Raw genomic sequence first — 18146 nt, 5'->3', positions numbered from 1 at the left:
ATCCTTTTGAGCTTTAGTGTCCTACTATTGTGCCAGTGAAAAATGAGGTCGTGTTGTTTCTTTTGCTCGAAAATAATAATGTAAAATAAAAATGCAAGAGCAGGACCATGTTGGAAGATCTCATGATGAAGGTATTTCAAAATACAAACTGGATCTGTGTGCATGTCATTGCATACATCATGCTGTCTACTTCAGCTAAGCTAGTCAGAGTAGCTGACAAAATATCGTTTGTTTGCTTGTTGGACAGGGCCAAACCCAGATCCAAATTTTCAACACAGTTTGGCGGTCAGGAGGGAAAAAACTTACAAATTTCAAAATAAATATCAATAAATACAATATGTGAAATTAAAATTTAAAACAGTCCCAACCAGGAAATCTGCTTTCGAGGGCTCATAATATAGACATCAGCCCAGATAGAACATGCAAGAGAAGCGTTCACTTCTCATTGTACAGCGGTAGCTAGTAGCTACAATTTCAATATACTTACAACACCCATCTGTGTAATTGAATATCTTTTGCTAAGGAAAGGAAAAATAGAAAGAAAAAACTGAAACAGCAAATCATGCACAATACGCCGGCTTTGTCTTTTCAGCTTCTTGTCTCCACCTTGCCCCTTTGAACTTCTCCAAATTCATACATTTTGTTCGTAAATAACTTATGTCTGCATCGTTATGCGACAATATGATCATTTCATCCAGGTTTTGCCCTTCCATGGAGAACACAAATCGTTGTCCTCAGTTTAACCAAGTTGCTGCTGCTACCAAAATAAAGTAATCAACACCTGAAATATCATATGCACTTCACCACGAAGATGGAACGATTCTTTCTTGGGGCTTGGTTCCTTTTGGCCTCCACATGGTCCTGGCCTTCACAATGGTAGGCCCTGATTCCAGGCTCAGCAAATGCTCACAGTGCAAAGTGGTTTGTCCTGACTCATTGTTGCAATCAGTGTACACGGTAGTGTGTGACTGCAGCACACTGTCCCGGCCACACTCCCTCTTGTAATCCAGAACAATACTCGCCAGCTCATGTTTCTCCAGAATGGAGATTGGTGCGCTCTAAAGAGTGAAAAAACAGGAAAAAAAAAGGTAGGGTTAGGCAACATGCGCACATGTAGGTAATAAAATATTTTTGTATATTAGGTACTGCCTGAAGTGTTAATTATCCTCATGTTTTGGGTTGTTTCAGGCCCACCTAGGTTGCAGGTCACCTGAACAATTTATTTTTTCCCGATTATGTAGTCCACTAGATAAATACATACATGATTAACCCTACCCTTCTCCCAAAACACACATAGTCATGGAAGATTGTAAATCAGGCATTATATCCATGCATTGTTCAGTCCAAAAGAAATTGAATCGAGTGGATGACTTGTGTTCAAATTGCGTATAAGTATTCCAGGCATGCTATACAGCGAAAGCAACAAGAGTACAGGATTAGGTACGTAGGTGACCAACCTAATATAGCAAAATCTACCAGGATACATTACTTCTTCAATTAGTGCAACACAGATATTTCGTATAGCTTGAAAAGAGTACAGAACTGCCAGATAAGTGATTGCGTGCATGAGGAAAAAGTTAGGTGGCAACTTGTAGAAGCATAGCCACACCCTTTCAGGACCTTGTCCAAATATCCTATACTCCAGTAATGCCTAATCATAGGCACTATTTTGAGCCCACATAGCACATGCAAATGCAGTGTTATTTGAAAATTGTTGGTTCCTAAATTCTTGGAACAGAACAAATGGGAAATCGATCGAGAGAAATGGATTTCTTTGAATTATTTAGCAGCATCAACAGTATCAAATATGCACCGAAAGATGAAAAGGTGAGTATGGCAACACAAAGTTATGCTTCACCATGTGAAAACTTAATTAGGAATACCACGGAAAAAATGCCTAACAGTAACTCCATGGAGTTTTTAGAGTAATATAAGAACAAATGGATAAATTATACTGAACTACATAGCAAGAAGTGTTAGCAAGGGCAATAAAGATCAACATAGTAGGGAAACTTTTTTACCTCTAGGATCCACCCTATGTATTTAACATTATTAACATGCTGATTGATATCAAGGTCGGCCCATCGTGGCTGCATTAAGTGACAGAAAAAGGTGTAAAGCAGCTAAAGAAAAACAGGCATGCTCTGAATACTATTATCTTGTATAATCCCCCAGAACTTACAGTCAGGCCTGTCCGGACATATTTGGCAACAGTAGCACCTTCAATATCTGGCAGTTTTGGAAGTTTTCGGTTGTCTTCATCTACAATAGAAGCATGCTCGAAAAAGTATGGCTCTATTTCAGTGCGTACTTCATCAGGAATTCTCGCAAGCCTCCTTGTAAGCTTGTGCATCATAACCCATTTACTGCAGATTGAGCATACAATTAGGACAAACAGGTGGCTTCATGTTGATTTAAGGCAGCTTATGATATGCTCAGAAGAAACAAAACTCTACCTAGATTCCATATGTAAATGGTGGTAATAAGATGGGTGAAATTTTGAATATCAGACATTAATACAGTTTTCATGATTAATGATGTCTATGAAATTGATAATAATTCAAACCTTGTAGCCTTCAATATTGTATGTCCTGTTATGGAATCGCGTATATGCCAGTCTCTGCGCATCCCATTTTTACCATGAGCACCAACCCATGTATCTACTTCGACAGTATCACCCCTGCAGATGTATAAGAAACTATATTCAGAAAAGCAAGGGTATTGGCAACATGTCACGTTCCGCTAACAAACATAAACCATTACAACATCTAACAGTAAATGCAACACATGATCAATATTAAGAGCACATGAGGCTTTTCACATCGTTATCGATTACTGATAGTTAATGCAAATTGCACAAATAGTTAAGAGGTGGGAGTTGTCCATCCAATTAAACTTGACATAAACCCTTGGGAAAATATCTTCCATATTCATTGCCAAACAACTCAAAAATTGCATTTACCTAAACCTGTTGTTCCATGACTGCTTTGAAGCAAAATAATAGTTACTATAACTACAGTAATGTAGTGTGAGAGGAGAGAAGTTGTAGCCAACTATATGTGTGCCTTCTAACTGTCATGTATCGTGAAAGCAGAAAAGCTACATCATATTGGGAGCTCAATCTTATATCAGAAAATAAAACATGAACATGCTAATATGTGAAATACAGTATTATACCAGCACGGATACCGCTCAACGATAGCCTGCATTTGGCTGACAACCCAGAACAAGTTTCGTTTACTCATTTCTGGTGTTGAGCCAAAACCATCCCCCAGTAGCCCAGCGCTCTTGACATGATTCAGCGCAGTTTCCTGCATCAAAGCCAATAAAATTCAATGTCTCATGCTCAGCCAGAGCAATCAGATGCCTGAAAAAGGCACAACATTTCACCTGCAAATGGTTCATCAGTGTTTCTATAGACGCCGTCCTATCAGCCCCAATCTCATAGGACCTAATGGAGAAGTTCTGCCTGAACATGAGGCCGTCATGTATGATCCTGCCGAAACCAAACGTGTCGGTGAGCATGTCAGGCCGCTTGGGCTTCCAGTCGAGCAGCGTCCACTGCTTCTCGGCGGCCAAGAAGATGGTAGTGATAGCTGCAAGGAGCATGCTCCAGTCAGGAAGCTGGTTGTAGAACGTCCTCGGCGCCGGGGAGGAGGAGGAGGGCATCGTCTCATGCTCCGCGTCCACCAACGCCGACTTGCCGCCGCCGTTCACCTTCGGTATGGCGGCGTGGGCGCGCGTCTTGCCGGCCCTCACGGCAGCCGACGACGAGGAGCCCGGCCTCGCCGCGACGCCGCGGACGTCCAGGCTGTCCGGGCGCTCGGCGAGGCCGTTCTTGGGCGCGGCAGTCGCCGGCGCCGGCGACCCCGGCAAGAACGCCGAGGCGGCGATTGAACCGGCCATCCGAAGTGCGGATTACAAAAATTTTACGCGCCAAAGATGCGCGCGAATAGCGGATCCCAAGCTCGCAACCTAAATCAACACGAGCTCAACAGTATCAACACCAGAAAATCACAAATTTCAGAAAACGAAAAAAAAAAGAAGCAGCATCTCTTATCCAATCCAACCAACCTGCCTACCAACCAAGCTAGTAGTAAAAATCATTAGCTACAAATCATATCAAGGGCTCACGGCTCACGAGGAAGAAACGGGGAGAAGCCGCTGGTCAAAGCAGGCGAGCAAGCCGCCCAAATAAAGAAAACGAGACCAAAATCTACTTTTCACCATGGCCGTAGACCACCAGACCGAGTACAGACGAAGGAGCGAAAGAGAAGACGCGTCAGAGGAGAAGACCCAAATCTCGCGGGGGCGAAGACAAGGCGAATTAAAAGTTTCTCCAAGATCCAACCAGAACAAAGAGATCCTAAAATCCCCTCGATTCCCCCAGCGGCAACAGGGAAACCAAACCGGCTGCGCAGCCCTCTCCCGCACAACGCTAACCAAACCAGGAATCCACCAGCGAACAACACGCAGGAAAAGACGAACACGAACAGACCAGCAACGGGAATGCGGCGTAGGCGACTGGACTGACCTTCCTTCCTCCCGGCTAGGCAAAAAAAAAAAAGGCAGCTCCTTTCTCCAGCTGCTGCGCTCACGACGCGGCCATTGGCGCCGGGGAAGAGAGGAAGGAAGGATGAGGCGGCGGCAGAGGAGGCGGCGGCTGCTGGTGGCGGGACCGGATTGCCCTCCTTTCTCCGCTGTCACAACTCACACAGGTAGAGGAGGCGAGGGGAGAGACCTTAAAAACGGTAGCTTTCTCCGCGCGCCGCGGCGTGAAATGACGCTTCCGCCCCCGCTGCCACCCTGAGATCCGACGGCTGGGATGCAGCGTGCAGGAGACACGGTTCTTCTAAGCGCGTTGGCACGAGGAGAGACGTGGAAATTGAACCGATGCCAGTATGCGATCACAAATGATTCCGCCAAATAAGCTTACGCTACTAGGGGGTGTTCAGAACAACCCATCAAATACCTGGATATTTATTATAAATAGTAAATATAGATTATTAATAAATCTCATCTATAATTTTGAACTAATTCATTAGACGAATTTATTGAGCCTAATTAACCATGATTAGCATATGTGATGCTACAGTAAACATGCTCTAATTATGGATTAATTAGGCTTTAAAAATTTGTCACGTAAATTAGCTCTCATTTCTATAATTAGTTTTATAATTAGTCTACGTTTAATATTTATAATAAATATCCAAATATTCGATGTGACATGGGGCTAAAAAGTTTAATCTCATCTAAACACCTCCTATAATTTTTTTTCCCGATTACGCACGGCGGGGGCGGATGTAGCATGGGATAGCAGGGGCTCGAGCCTCCGCTATCCTAGTTAAAGTTATTGAAGCCCTTACAAAAATCCATTTAAAATTTTATAACAAAAAAATAATAGAAGAGAGGGTTAAAACTTTATCTAATTTATTTAGACTCTCTATCCAACAATTGGCTAGATACTTATCCATCTTCGAACACATGTTAAAAAGTCGAAGATCAGGGGTACAATTCTGATCTCATAAGATTTCCGTTAAAAAAATACTGACATGTGCGCAATATTTGTGAGCACCAAGGTTTAAATCTTGGTAGATCAGGTCATGCACCAACGACTTTATTTCCATGTCACTGGTACTTCCCCGTTACTATAATTTACTCGTTTGTTTTTTTCTTTTTGTAAACTTCAAATTTGGAGGATGGAAAGGAACCTTCGGCCCTCCTGATTTTGATTTGAAGAAAAAAATATAGAGATTTTTGTAGAATTGTTCCGTAGAACTTCTTTCTACATAGTACTTTGAAAGAAATGATTGAATCTCATTGAATAGTATGAAATTCCAATGGAATATTTAGTTACATATAAGTTTTAGATAAATTTTAGAATGAGGTCTAAAGCTTATAAAATTTTTATTTCAATCTACCTCTCTTTTCAAATTTATGCATGTGGTACAATCAAAGAATCCTTCTTGTGTTATTCAACCATTTGTTTTATACCTGAATTGTTTTCCTATTCATGCATTCTTTTCCAATCCTAATATTTATATATTTTTTTTCTATTTTTTCTTGCAGAGGGTGTGTGCTACTTGTGAAGGAACGAGTGGACGTGTGACTTTTTTAAAAATAAAATAGTAGACAAATATATTTTACTTTTGTGAATATCTGTGATATTAAGATTTAAATATTTTGGCCCTGTTTGTCTTCTTTCGATTCTCACATACTTTTCATAAACTAAATTCTTAAAGCTAATTGTAGTTGTAGCTTTCTAATATGAATGGAATATATGATTTATATAAACCCCTGGTGGGTGACAGCTTTAAAGCGTCAGCACTTAAAATCCATGGGAGCATCTCCATATTTGCCTTTGGACTATAGTAGAAAACCCATATTTTAACTCTGTGAATCCACTACTAGAATTAAATTGTTTTCGTTTTTTTTGCTTTTGATTATGGGGACAGAATCTAGAATCGCAAGTGAAAAAGGTAGGGCTTTAGTTTTGAGATCTTCTATGAATAGTACCCTTAGTTTTTTTCTAATTTTGTTAATTTAAGCTTTGTGAATTTCTGTGGTAAATGTAGTGCTGTGGTAATTGTATCAATGCAGTGATGGTGAAGTTTAATATTACTCCTTTAAACCTGTCAAAGTTGAATAAAAATCTCAAACCTACAAAGTTTTCGAGGTGCAAGCTAGTAGGATTCCAGGAAAGAGCAATTTTACAGTCTAACAAAAGTAACAAAAAGTAACTCGAGATACCGGTATCTCGTGATATCAAATCGTTTCTGATCGTTGGATCTAACGGTGCACATCCTACTCAGCTAGATCCAATGGTGAGAAATGATTTGGTACCTCGAGATACTTTTTGTTGGACTGAAACAAATCTCTGCCGGAATGTTACCAACCCAACCACACTGGTTAACTACTTACAAATTTACATTCTATTACAGTATTACAGACCCAAGAGCCTAATTAATTAGCTGCACTGCTGCGTACCAAACCGCAAAGATTGAAGCCTTGAAGGCGTCGGCTATATATGACAGTACTGCAAAGTAGGAAGTGGTTACCTGGTAAAGTGAATGCAAAATGGTCTTTCTAAAAAATATTTAGAGAGAGAAGTACCAAAGTTGAAGTGGATGCAAAGTTATGAAGAACAAGCCTGGAAAGCTCTTTGATTTGCGTCTCCGTCCGAAGACTATGGTAACCTCTGACGACGGTGATCTGGTTGGGAATTAAAGTGGTCTCGTTGGACGTCTCTTTCCTCGCGGTTGCACTCGTGACTAAATCATCACCCTGTTGCTGTGAGTGATACTGTGATACCCAGTTGACAGTTTGTTCAAATACAGCACTGTTCCTACTGTTCTTCGTCGAGTGATTGCCCCCCCGGCCTGAAGGCTCTCCCGATAGCTCCGCTTCACGGTTTGCCTTTCTGCAGTTATGGTTTTCGATCAGCTTGCATCTCATCTTCAGATTTTTCGTTCGGATTTTGCAACATGAAAATTTCAGATTCTAGTCATTGTCATTAAAAAAAATATTATAGATGGACCACATGAAAAATATTATTAAAAATAGATCCGCTTTACGCACCGAGTTACATGCTACCGATATATAAGATGACGGTCTACAGGTCGACATCCACGTCAACCCTACCTTAGCATCACGATGGGTGGCATCGAGATGTTATACCTTCGCACAAATGCACAATGTAATTTGGTGCCGTGAAATAAGTTTTTTAAATGGCCCATTTGTAATATTTCTTTGCAAAAATGGTTAGAATGGGACAAATTCACTTCGACGGCTGCGTTTCTACAAAAGATCTGGTTTCAGGTTTAGAATTCCAACTCCACGGGACAAATTCCATCAGTTACTTCAAAAAAACTTTTCAGAGAGAATTTTCCTCCTTTCCAGAATGCAGCATTCCGTTAGAATTTTCCTACTTACTGTACAGCCCAACAAACAAACGAATTTGCCTACTTGCGATGACTTGATGAGCCGGTCAAAATGGGACGCGCACAGTGTCTGTCAGTGTCAAACCTGTCATCCTGCAAAGCGATCTCCAGATTACTAGTGGTGCAGCATGTAGCTAGCACTGATACATCATTTCAGCTAACCTGTCCAGAAAGAATAAAAACACCATTGCTTCTACCAGCACTAGTGCTCATCGTCCCAAGCATGCGTGTAGGGCTACGGAACAATCAAAAGGGGATTGGATTCATAACGAACCTTCTGAAGCTCTCTCTTGAGTGTGAGTGGCAACCACCACCAGCTGACCTGAAGAACTTTGCTAGCGTTCGCAGCTCGCAGTCGCAGAGCAGCAAGGTGATGAAGTTGCGACAGCGACGGCATGGCTGCAGATGGTTCAGGCGATGGCAGTTAACGCTGAAAAGCACGCGTACCGGCGCCCCGAACCAATTTATGCCGCCCCCTCGACAGCTCGGCGACCCCGGCGATTGTTTGTAAAATAATAAAAGAAAAATAAAGCTAAACGATATATTTACAAACGAAAAATAATTTATGAATAAAATTTTTATATACGTACTTTTACTCATCTAAAAGTTAACGATGGAAAGTAAGTTTCGGCGAAAGAATTTTAAAATCTACTATAAATTTAAAACTAACGTTCAAAATTTTTAGAACCAAAACGGAGAGTAGAGTAGAAAAGATGCAGGTTTTTATTCTATTTTTATTTTGAGAAGGATATTTATTATCCGGTGTCTATATTTAATCAGATATATACAACATTTTTTTATAAAAAAATTAAAAATTTTAGTCTAAACAATAAACTTAGCCTATTAAATAACTCAATTTAAAATCCGCGTTAAACAACTTGTGCTGCCCTTTCACTATAGAAAGGTAGCTCCTCGTACAGCCATTATACGGGTTTACCCAAAGCCTCCCGTGAATGATTAGGGAACTCGAAAAGTTATCTAGCGTACACTCCATATGTAGCAGTGACAAACCAAACGACACAGCCACAGGCTCTGTATCTGATCATCATCATCATCATTCAGCAATTCAGCGTGAGCAATCGAGCTTGTCCTGTTTCCGGTACTGTTTGCGATAATTAGGGAAACGGTGACGACAGCGATTAGCGAAACACGTGGGATTAGCCGCTGCTAGTAGTAAGCATGTGTATATAGCAAATTAAGAAGAAAATCTAACAAATGTCATTAATAAACATTTAATTTTAGAAAATTTGAGCATGAGTTCTACACAATGTCATCATACAAACGAATTTGTTTAAGAAATATTATCGTCGTTAGGTTTCGTCAACTTTTTCCGTTAAATGATATAGTATGAATAGTATATTTAATGGTAAAAATGAATGGAAACCTACCAACAATGATATTTCTTAGACAAATCTATTTCTATGATGGTATTTTTTTAGAACTCATATTTTTCAATGGTATTTCTTAGATTTAAACGTTTGTCAACGATATTTTTTTAGATTTTCTCCGAATTAAAAGCGGAGACGCGGTCGCGATGGAGGCGTATCATGTATACGTGAGACGATAATGTGACGAAGAGCTGGCCGGAGCGGGTCCGGTTGGGGCGATGGCCGGTTGGGTTGGTTGGTTGGATGGATCTCGGTCTCCTCCCGTTTTTAAGCCCCGCGCGCGCGCGGCCGGTGCCCGTCGTTCTCGCGGAATGAAAGCATCCCATCCCATCCCATCCATGATCCGATCCATCCCATATGTTCCGTCGCCGAACGCACCGCGCGCGGCCGCGCGGGCGGACCCGACCCAACCAGGCGGGGCAGGCAGCAGCGCGACCGCGGGTGACGTCTACCGGCCGACGCGAATATCTGGTGGCGAGCCACATGGCGGCCAAGTGGCCAACCAAAAACCAACCTTTCACCTAAACTGGTGTTTCCTCCGCAAGCTACGCTCCTTCTTGCTTCTTCTTCTTGTTCTTCAGTTTGGCGAGTAATCTCGGTTGACTGCTGTAGACGTTGATGGCGGCTAGCGGGACAGGAGTGACTCCTCACAGCCTGACGAAATGAAACGTCCGGCTGCTGATTTTTGCAATATTCTCTGTGCATTCCAAAATATAAGTATCCATAGATTTTAAAATTTATATCAATATGTAATAATTTCTATCAATATTTACGATACCAGTTGTTACATTAATCACTTTTTTATTTTATCTTCAAATATTATTTCAAATATTAAGGGACACTGCACTGTTTTCTTCTCAACCATAATATCTGCTAAACATGCTAGATATGTTTATTTTTCAGAATAGAGGTGGTAGCACTGATAATCTCAGGTCCGGGCCAAATGCTGGTAGGGGATTTCTTTGTTATTCTATTTGGTTTTGGTTTGTACTCAAACTCTGTCGTGCTATTAATTGGTTATGCCAAAAGAAAAAGAAAAAAGAAAAACGCACTGGTTTCGTTGAATTGAACCGCCAACTTTAGTGGCAACCAAACAAAAGCCTATCAATCTCTGTCAAAATTTTAGGTAATGGTTAATTTTTTTTGCCATTGACAAAAAAAGTTGGTGGAAGTATAGAAATGGCCCTACCAGCCACGCAAGGCCACCAGCACCACCAGGTCACATGAATTAAAAATTTCGGCCCAATATATTTCAGACCAATAAATTTCGGTGTACTCAAATATTTCGGCCCGAACACCACTGCCAGTGTACTAAAAACTTTCGGCCCAAACACTGGGTGGGGCGGTATTCAGGCCCACAAAACGAAACACAGCCGCATTATCGATGAACACTCAAGGCCCAATAGTGCATGCTTCTAGGCCCAGCCACATCTGAACGTCCTAAAGCGCACGCACATATCAGGAATAAGTCTAATTTACGTTTACACCAAGTTTCGAACACGCCTCTAAACCCGATACCAGAAATGGTGTGTCTCAAATTCGTGAATAACGTCTAAAAACGATCCCTAGGCAGTATCAGTATGGAAGTGTATTTTTTTTTCCTTGCGTGACATCTCAGTCAGTAAAATATGCCTTAAAAAGTTTGTCGGGCCTGTCTATCAGTCAAATACGATAAAAAATCTCTAACTTATCTCTCCGGCCCTGTGCCTTGTCTAGCTAGCCATGGCGGCAGTCGGAAGTGTGGTAGAGGAGACGACGTGCGGCAAGGAGGGCCGTGAGACCGTGAGCCAGGCCGGGTCGACGACCGCTGCCCCCCGAGCTCACGCTACCGTACGTGCGTGGAGGCATCCCCCAGCTCCTGCATACTTCCGTGACACCGCAGCTTCCCCGGACGAGCCGATCATGTCTCTTCCATGGCAGGCAGCCTCGTCCCCGTCGGAGATCGCAGGCAAAGGGAGGTGGCCGGCCGTGAGCTTCTTCCTCCTCCCTCACCTCTCCTGCCTGCCACGGCTCCCCTCTTAATCCCCACAACGCCGGCGTCGCCGTCGGGCAATTTGCATCCGACTGTTCTCATCCGTCTTCACACCATCATCGGCCCAGCTCCTCCTCCCCTCCCTTTGCTGCCGTGAACCTGTTCCTCCTCCCCTTGTCCGTTCCCCTCCATGCAGTAGCAGTATACCTCTTGTCCCAGTCTTACGACATGCAGTCCCAGCAGCAGCCTCCGACTCATGTGCAGCTTGTCAAGCAGACCACCGCCCAGTGGCTAGCCGGCGTTTCGACACAGAGCGTAGTGCAACAATATTACAAACGAAAAATAATTCATAAATAACTTATATATATTAGCAATCTGAAAACAAAGTCTAACCAACAAAAAATAATAAAAACTCTAAAATTATAGCTAAAAAATCATATTTTCTTTTCTGCTAATGGCGATGCCATGAGCATATGGCTGGATTTTTTTTTCAGTTGGCATTGCCGGTATCAAAGACATTTAATTTTTTGCCACACTTACAAATAGACGATGACAAATTTGTCACCTGTAATTTATGACATATGGGTTCAATAAAAAATCTGTTACGACCCAATATAAAAATGACAAAAAAAATAATTATTCATGCAGTATCAGCTGTAAAATGGTTCTCCAAACTTTTGAGCTGCAAACCGACGATGGGTACCCGTGAGGTGACGTGACTTTCAACCGACGGCTGCCTCCTGATGCTATTATTCTGCCTTTACGCGTGTGCCAAATCTTTGATTGCTTTTCTACGGCTCGTCTGAAGTCGTGTCTGGTGTTCCTCACTGTGTGAGAAGATGATAGTGGTGCACTGAATTAGCACTATCCCTTCAATATGGTAGAGCTACAGAGCATTAGAAGCAGCTGGTAATCAACCAGCAGTAAGAACTAAGAAGTCAATTAGTGAAAACATTAAAAAGCTAGGTTTTTCGAGTTATATCTCCATATCGTATGTTCTTAAACTCAAAATACCAATTAAAGAAGCTTCTTTGACGTCATATTTACAAATAAAAAACGTTATGTGAATAAAATTTTTATATATATTCTTGGCGATCTAAAAATCAAGACTGAAAAATAAATTATGATGAAAAAAACTAAAATCAACTCTAAAATTTAAATTAAAATTAAAATTTTAGCTTATAACATACACAAAACCAAAAAGATAACGTGAGAGATTCTATAAGAAGCTATAAACACCAAAAGCTCCTTCAGATATGTCCCATATATATATCGCGCGTATGTAGCAACTTGTCTGTCGTTTCAATAGAGCAGATACGGGTTAAAAAAAAGAGCAGATACGTGCGGACTTGATACTTTAAGTGGTTATTTTTTTGGGGTTTCTAAAATTTAAACGATATATTTGTAAATAACTTATGAATAGAATTTTTACATAAATGTTCATAGCGATCTAAAGCTAAGTCTGTAAATAAATTTGTGTAAAAAACCTTCAAAATCAACTCTAAATTTAAAATTAAGAATTAAAAATTTTGGTTTATAAGTATAAAAAAACCAAAAGATAAGGCCATTTTCAATAGTCCTTTTATTTAACATTAATTAGGTGTCACATCAGATTTTTTTATGACATGAAAAAATTTAATTAGGAAAAAGAAGAGAATCCTTTCATCTAAGTGAAAGGCGTGTAGTGTTGTTTCCAAGCAAATGAAAGCCGAATGAAAGTCCATTGAGGCTAAAAATTTCTTTTATCTAGATCCCATGCGCGGGGTCCACCTATTTTCCTCTCATGCAAAAATTTAATGGTCTATCAAGTTTATGAAACTGTGAAATTAAAGAGACTATTGAGAGATACCCTTTTATTTCATAGCATAAAACTAGAATGCTAACGTGTCCCACTTAAAACTTTGAAATGAAATGAGTCACTAACAATATCCTAAAAGTGTAACATTATGTTAGGGATATTATAGTTACTGACGCATATATAGGTCCACCATTTTATGGGTTTACGTGTTGTAATCATAGTAACAATTATGATAGACGAAACGAATCTGCTACTTGCACATGTCATATTGAATAATGCCCGTTTTAGACGGTGCCGTATCCACCGTTCGATCCTGGTTTGGTTTTTATGGTCCAGATCATGAAGGGTTTACTGTCCGTGACGGCACAGGCGTCGCACCGACAGTCGGAAGGGGAGTTGAGTTTTGCTGCCCCCAAACTGTGCAGCACCGCACCGATGCAAGGAGCGAGGCCAAAGCTTCTGGAACATGAACACAAGGACTTGTTTATTGAACAACCAGTAGCATCCAACAAATAGCTGGTCCAACGAACACGCCGCCCACTGATATATCATCATCGTACTCCACTCTAAAAGCATTACTACTATTTTGAATGTCTGACATTAGGGGTACCCACAAAGTAACTTTCGTATATTATTATAGTTAAATTAAAATTTAAATTTTAGCTACTTCATCCGTTCTATATTATATAAATTTCTGAATTTATCTAGATTTATTTATATATCAATTTATATGTATCAGAAAATCTTATAATATTAAACAAACAAGCCGCTACATAGATATACCGACATAATTATTACGTCAACATCCTAAATACTAATAACCGAAGTTCTGAAAATTAGTGGACGGCTGACGATACATGTCCAAAACAAAATGTCTCCGAAAGTTGACTAGGGTGAGGATTATCGTCGGTTACGAATTATCACAGACACACTTCCAAATCTTTTGATAATTCATTTTGTGCAATGTTTCTTTTTTCTAAAAATACCTCATGTAATTTTTAATATCTCTTTACCTTTGTAGTAATTAGTTTAATAACTTATATAGCAAACTAAATAATCCACAAAATCTAAAATACTCATGCAAAACTAGCCCCCAACGACAGCAGCTAGAAACCCCGTGGGCGAAGCAATCTATGCGAGCCGGACACGATTCCGGAGCTCAACAAACCGAGATGGCGACGCCTAGGCAGGTGAGGCGAGTAGGCACGCTGGGCCGGAGCTTGACATGAGCATAGCATATCGATGAAGCGACAAATATAACTGATGCATGCAATCAACCTCACTCGCTCTCTCGCTCCCCTTTGCTTCAGCAAGAGGAGAATCTAGACAGTTGCTCCCCACCAACTCGTCGTTCAGCAGCACAAACTGCTTCCTCTTTCCGCAATAAAACAACTCTACGGTTCCTGTGTCTTTCACCATTGTCTTATTTAATTATTTTTTTAAAAAAATAAAAAAAATAGTCACACGTTAAGTATTATTTATGATTTATCATCTAATAAAAAAAATGTTAATCGTAATTTTTTTAAAATAAAACGAAGAGTCGAGTATTATAGGTAAAAAGTGAAAAATTGATTTGTTTTGGGACGGAGGGAGTAAGCATTAGAGGACGATTTATCAATGATTTAAAAATACTTTTTAATAAAGTTTTTATATGTGTGTTCTTCGATATCTAAAATTGAATACTGTAAAATAAAATACGATAAAGAAATCTCAAAAGTAACTTTAAGTTTTAAAATTTGAGTTTTAACTTATAAACACAAGTATAAACATAAAAAAATATAAAAATGTTTAACCTCTTATGACAGTAGTAACATGTTGATTAATTGATGTACTGATGCAAGAGTAGTTAAACCACAATTTCAAATTATTATTGTAAACCACAATTTCAAATTTCAAACTTAAATCAGAATTTAAATTTTTAAACTTAAATTTGAAGTTGAATACAGAGTTTTTCATAGTAGCTTATTTTCAAGCTTTACTTTTAGATTGTGAAGAACATGTATATAAAATTTTTATTCATAAATTATTTTTTGTTTGTAAATATGATGTAAATCAAACAATCACACCTCTGTATTTATACTAGAAACCAACGTAAAATATATTATTATGATAGTCGCAGGATAAATAAACAAATAAATATATTATGTTGACTATACAATCTAAATCTCCTATTTATACAGAAGTGCTTGATCAGTACATCTATAGATTTCTTGTAAGGAAATATCAACATGAATATTATTTAATTATATTATAGTATGCATACATACTGAAAGGTGAAAATGGCACAAACGACGGTGCTCTTTATTTATGGCGAGGTAGAGATCTTTCGCCACACACATGTCCTGAGCCTCATTGTATAATTTTCTAATCCGCGTGCTAATGTGTTTTGAATGTATTTTGCCAAGCCAACGTGGATGGCTCTGTCAAAAGGTTAAATTATCTGAGAATTTATTCTAAAATTTACTGAAAAATATCCAGAGAATGGAAAATTTGCAGTAGGGGGTGACCGATTTGAATAATTAATAGAAGGAATAAGCACAAATGCTTCGCATTACAGGCGCGTATATATGTATCATATTTTCAATAATCTGATATATATATAATTTTGTTGTACTAGTCTAATACGGCGAATGCCATGGCGTGCATACAGCGAGAGAGAGAGAAAAAAAACGAACGAATCAAATTGCGCCGGCGATGTCGGTGGCGGCGCTCGATGAGCAAACGGGTGGCGGAGTGTACGCGGCGAGGTCGCTGTGGGCTGTGGCTGGCTCAGTCGAGGCGCATCATGTCCTTGTGGAACGCGTCGACGCCGTCGGCGGCGACGCACTGCGTGATGAGGCGCGCGCCGGGCTTGTGCGCGGAGGGGCGGACGAGGATGCACGTCGCGATGTAGTCGAGGTTGGTGAGCGGCACGACGTGGACGGGGGCGCCCCACCCGTAGTCCACCTCCGCGAAGCCGAGGCGCGACCAGTCGGACACCAGCAGCGTCCGGTAGTCGGAGGTAATGCGGTAGGGGTCCTCGCCGCGGGCGCCCGCCTCGCCGGCGCTCCACCGCGCGAAATCGCCCGGGAGCCGCTTCTTCCCCTCGCGGATCAGCCTCACCACGTCGTAGACGGACGCGTCCGCCACGGCCTCGGCGGGCGCCGTCACGCGCATGATGTAGTAGCAGTTGCCGTAGAACCCCTCCGGGAGCGCGCGCCGGAGCACGGGGCGGGCGTTCATGGCGAAGCACACGTGCACGGGGGACCCCGGCGCGAACCCCGCCGCGCGCGTCCGCGACTGCCACGCCTTGGCGATGAGCACCTCGAACGCGCTGCACCGGTGGCCCGTCTGCTCCAGGAACCTCGCCTTGAAGTGGTCGATGTAGTCGGTGGAGATGTCCATGGCGAGGTACTGCAGCCGGAGCTCCGTCGGGACGGGGAGCGGGCCGACGGCGGCGGCCGGCGGGCTCGGGATCGCGTCGCGCCCCCACGCCGGCTCCAGCGCCGGCGACGCCCTCCCCCGCGCGATCTCCCCGACCGCCGTCATGAACTGCGCCGCGCCGGGGCCGTCCGCGACGGCGTGGCTGAACCGGAACCCGACCACGAAGCCGCCGCACGCGAACTGCGTAACCTGCATTGAGGAATGCACCGCTCAATCGAACGCCATTGCTAGCCAAGCCCGTTGACTTCAAGAAAATCGCTCGAAACCTCGTCGCGATTGCTTTTTACCTGAACAAGGAGGATGATTGAGTCCTCGGGGAGATGGTCGGAGGCGGGGTAGGTGGGGTGGGGGAGGAGCTCGTCCTTGTCCACCATGAGAGGGTACTCGAGGTAGTCCACATCCTCGAGGGAGCAGCTGGCGGTGGCCTCGATGAACCACACGCCCTCGCCGGTACAGTCGACGACGAGGCCCCCGCCGTCCTCGGACTCCGCCAGCCTCCCGGCGATGGGGTAGTAGCTCACGAGCGCCGCGGCCAGCGCGCGCTCGATTGCCCCGGCCGGCTCCTCCGCCGCGCCGGCGCGGCCCTTGAAGACATGGAGGGACTCGATGAGCGCGCGCTGCGTCGGGTAGCGGTCGAGCCAGGACAGCGGCAGCGCGCCCCCGGGCGTCGGTGCCGACGGCGCCACTACCCGCTGCGCCACCCGCTTCACGGTGGGCCCCGCCCCCGCCGCCCGTGCCGCCGCCGCCGCGCCGCGCATGGTGGTGCCGGCGGCGAGGTGGTGGGGGATCTGGGAGGTGGTGGTGGTGGTGGGCTTCGCTGGCTGGCTCGGCTTGGAAGCAAGCTGTGACCGCCGCTCTTGGATTTTATAAGAGGGGCTTCTTGTAAATTGTAGTGTGGCCTGGCCGCTACGACTAGTTTTCTTTTTTTTGTGTGTGTCTGAACGTGTGATGAAAGGGTGCGTTGTTGGTGACTGGATGTGAAAGGGATTGCCCACCGCACGATGCAGAGATGGACGAATCAGATTCGGCCATCCAGGAGCTCTAATCACCTGATATTTGAGAATAGAATCAGGGTGCTCAACATGCCAAAGTTTTAGTAAGGTAATGTTAGGAACATGCTCATCATGTTGTTTTACCTGAGCTTTTTTTTTTTGATTTAGGTAACTTTGATTTTCAATAGATAACTCTATTAAATTTTTACCGTATCTTTGATTGTCTCTCTTATTTAATAATTTTTGTACAAATATGTGTAAGTGCAACTCATATTTAATGTACCTTTAGAGATCAAACAAATCAAAAAAAATTATGTAATCATTTTTAAAAAAGACGAATAGTCAAAGATTAATTTAAAAATCAACGACACCATATATTAAAACACATACTTATGCAACATATGTAGAACAAACTGAAATAAAACTACTGGATTTGACAGTAATAGTGATAATGTAATACCGAAATTTTCTGTTCATGATGCTGAATCTAACCGTATGAGCTCATCTCAGGAAGCAGTAAGAGGATTACCGCGTGGCACGAATTTTTCTTCGGTTTGAACCAGTATACGTACAACCGTGTAACCTCTTCTCTGAATTTTGGTGCTATTTTTTCAGGCAGCGTACGGCACGTTG

The 18146-nt window shown here is 42.4% G+C and overlaps 2 protein-coding genes across 2 annotated transcripts; both read right to left on the bottom strand.

Annotated features, from left to right (window-relative positions):
- Positions 1-309: 309 nt before the first annotated feature.
- Positions 310-4703, bottom strand: LOC102709182 (palmitoyl-acyl carrier protein thioesterase, chloroplastic-like). Its single transcript, XM_015838138.2, has 7 exons — positions 4535-4703; positions 3391-3975; positions 3178-3311; positions 2567-2680; positions 2183-2366; positions 2022-2090; positions 310-1058 (listed from the first exon to the last, which is right to left on the bottom strand). Exons 2-7 carry the CDS (start codon positions 3904-3906, stop codon positions 801-803), a joined length of 1275 nt encoding a protein of 424 aa, XP_015693624.2. The 5' UTR covers positions 3907-3975; positions 4535-4703; the 3' UTR covers positions 310-800.
- Positions 4704-15292: 10589 nt separating this feature from the next.
- On the bottom strand, positions 15293-17392 carry LOC102709093 (acyl transferase 7-like). The gene is made up of 2 exons (XM_040524811.1): positions 16809-17392; positions 15293-16710 (listed from the first exon to the last, which is right to left on the bottom strand). The coding sequence occupies exons 1-2, from the start codon at positions 17277-17279 to the stop codon at positions 15868-15870; spliced, it is 1314 nt and encodes a 437-aa protein (XP_040380745.1). The 5' UTR covers positions 17280-17392; the 3' UTR covers positions 15293-15867.
- Positions 17393-18146: the final 754 nt, after the last annotated feature.

This window comes from Oryza brachyantha, chromosome 6 (genome assembly GCF_000231095.2).
Source record: "Oryza brachyantha chromosome 6, ObraRS2, whole genome shotgun sequence".
Lineage (NCBI taxonomy): Eukaryota > Viridiplantae > Streptophyta > Magnoliopsida > Poales > Poaceae > Oryza > Oryza brachyantha.
This window is presented reverse-complemented; position numbering and strand designations above follow the sequence as displayed.

Excerpts from the sequence above, each read along its gene's own strand:
- LOC102709182 (XM_015838138.2), bottom strand. The coding sequence starts at position 3,906 with ATGGCCGGTTCAATCGCCGCCTCGGCGTTCTTGCCGGGGTCGCCGGCG. Across the intron at positions 2,091-2,182 it reads ATGTCCGGACAGGCCTGACT|CCACGATGGGCCGACCTTGA; the intron begins GTAAGTTCTGGG and ends CACTTAATGCAG. Across the intron at positions 1,059-2,021 it reads ACATAGGGTGGATCCTAGAG|AGCGCACCAATCTCCATTCT; the intron begins GTAAAAAAGTTT and ends TTCACTCTTTAG.
- LOC102709093 (XM_040524811.1), bottom strand. The coding sequence starts at position 17,279 with ATGCGCGGCGCGGCGGCGGCGGCACGGGCGGCGGGGGCGGGGCCCACC. Across the intron at positions 16,711-16,808 it reads CAATCATCCTCCTTGTTCAG|GTTACGCAGTTCGCGTGCGG; the intron begins GTAAAAAGCAAT and ends TCCTCAATGCAG.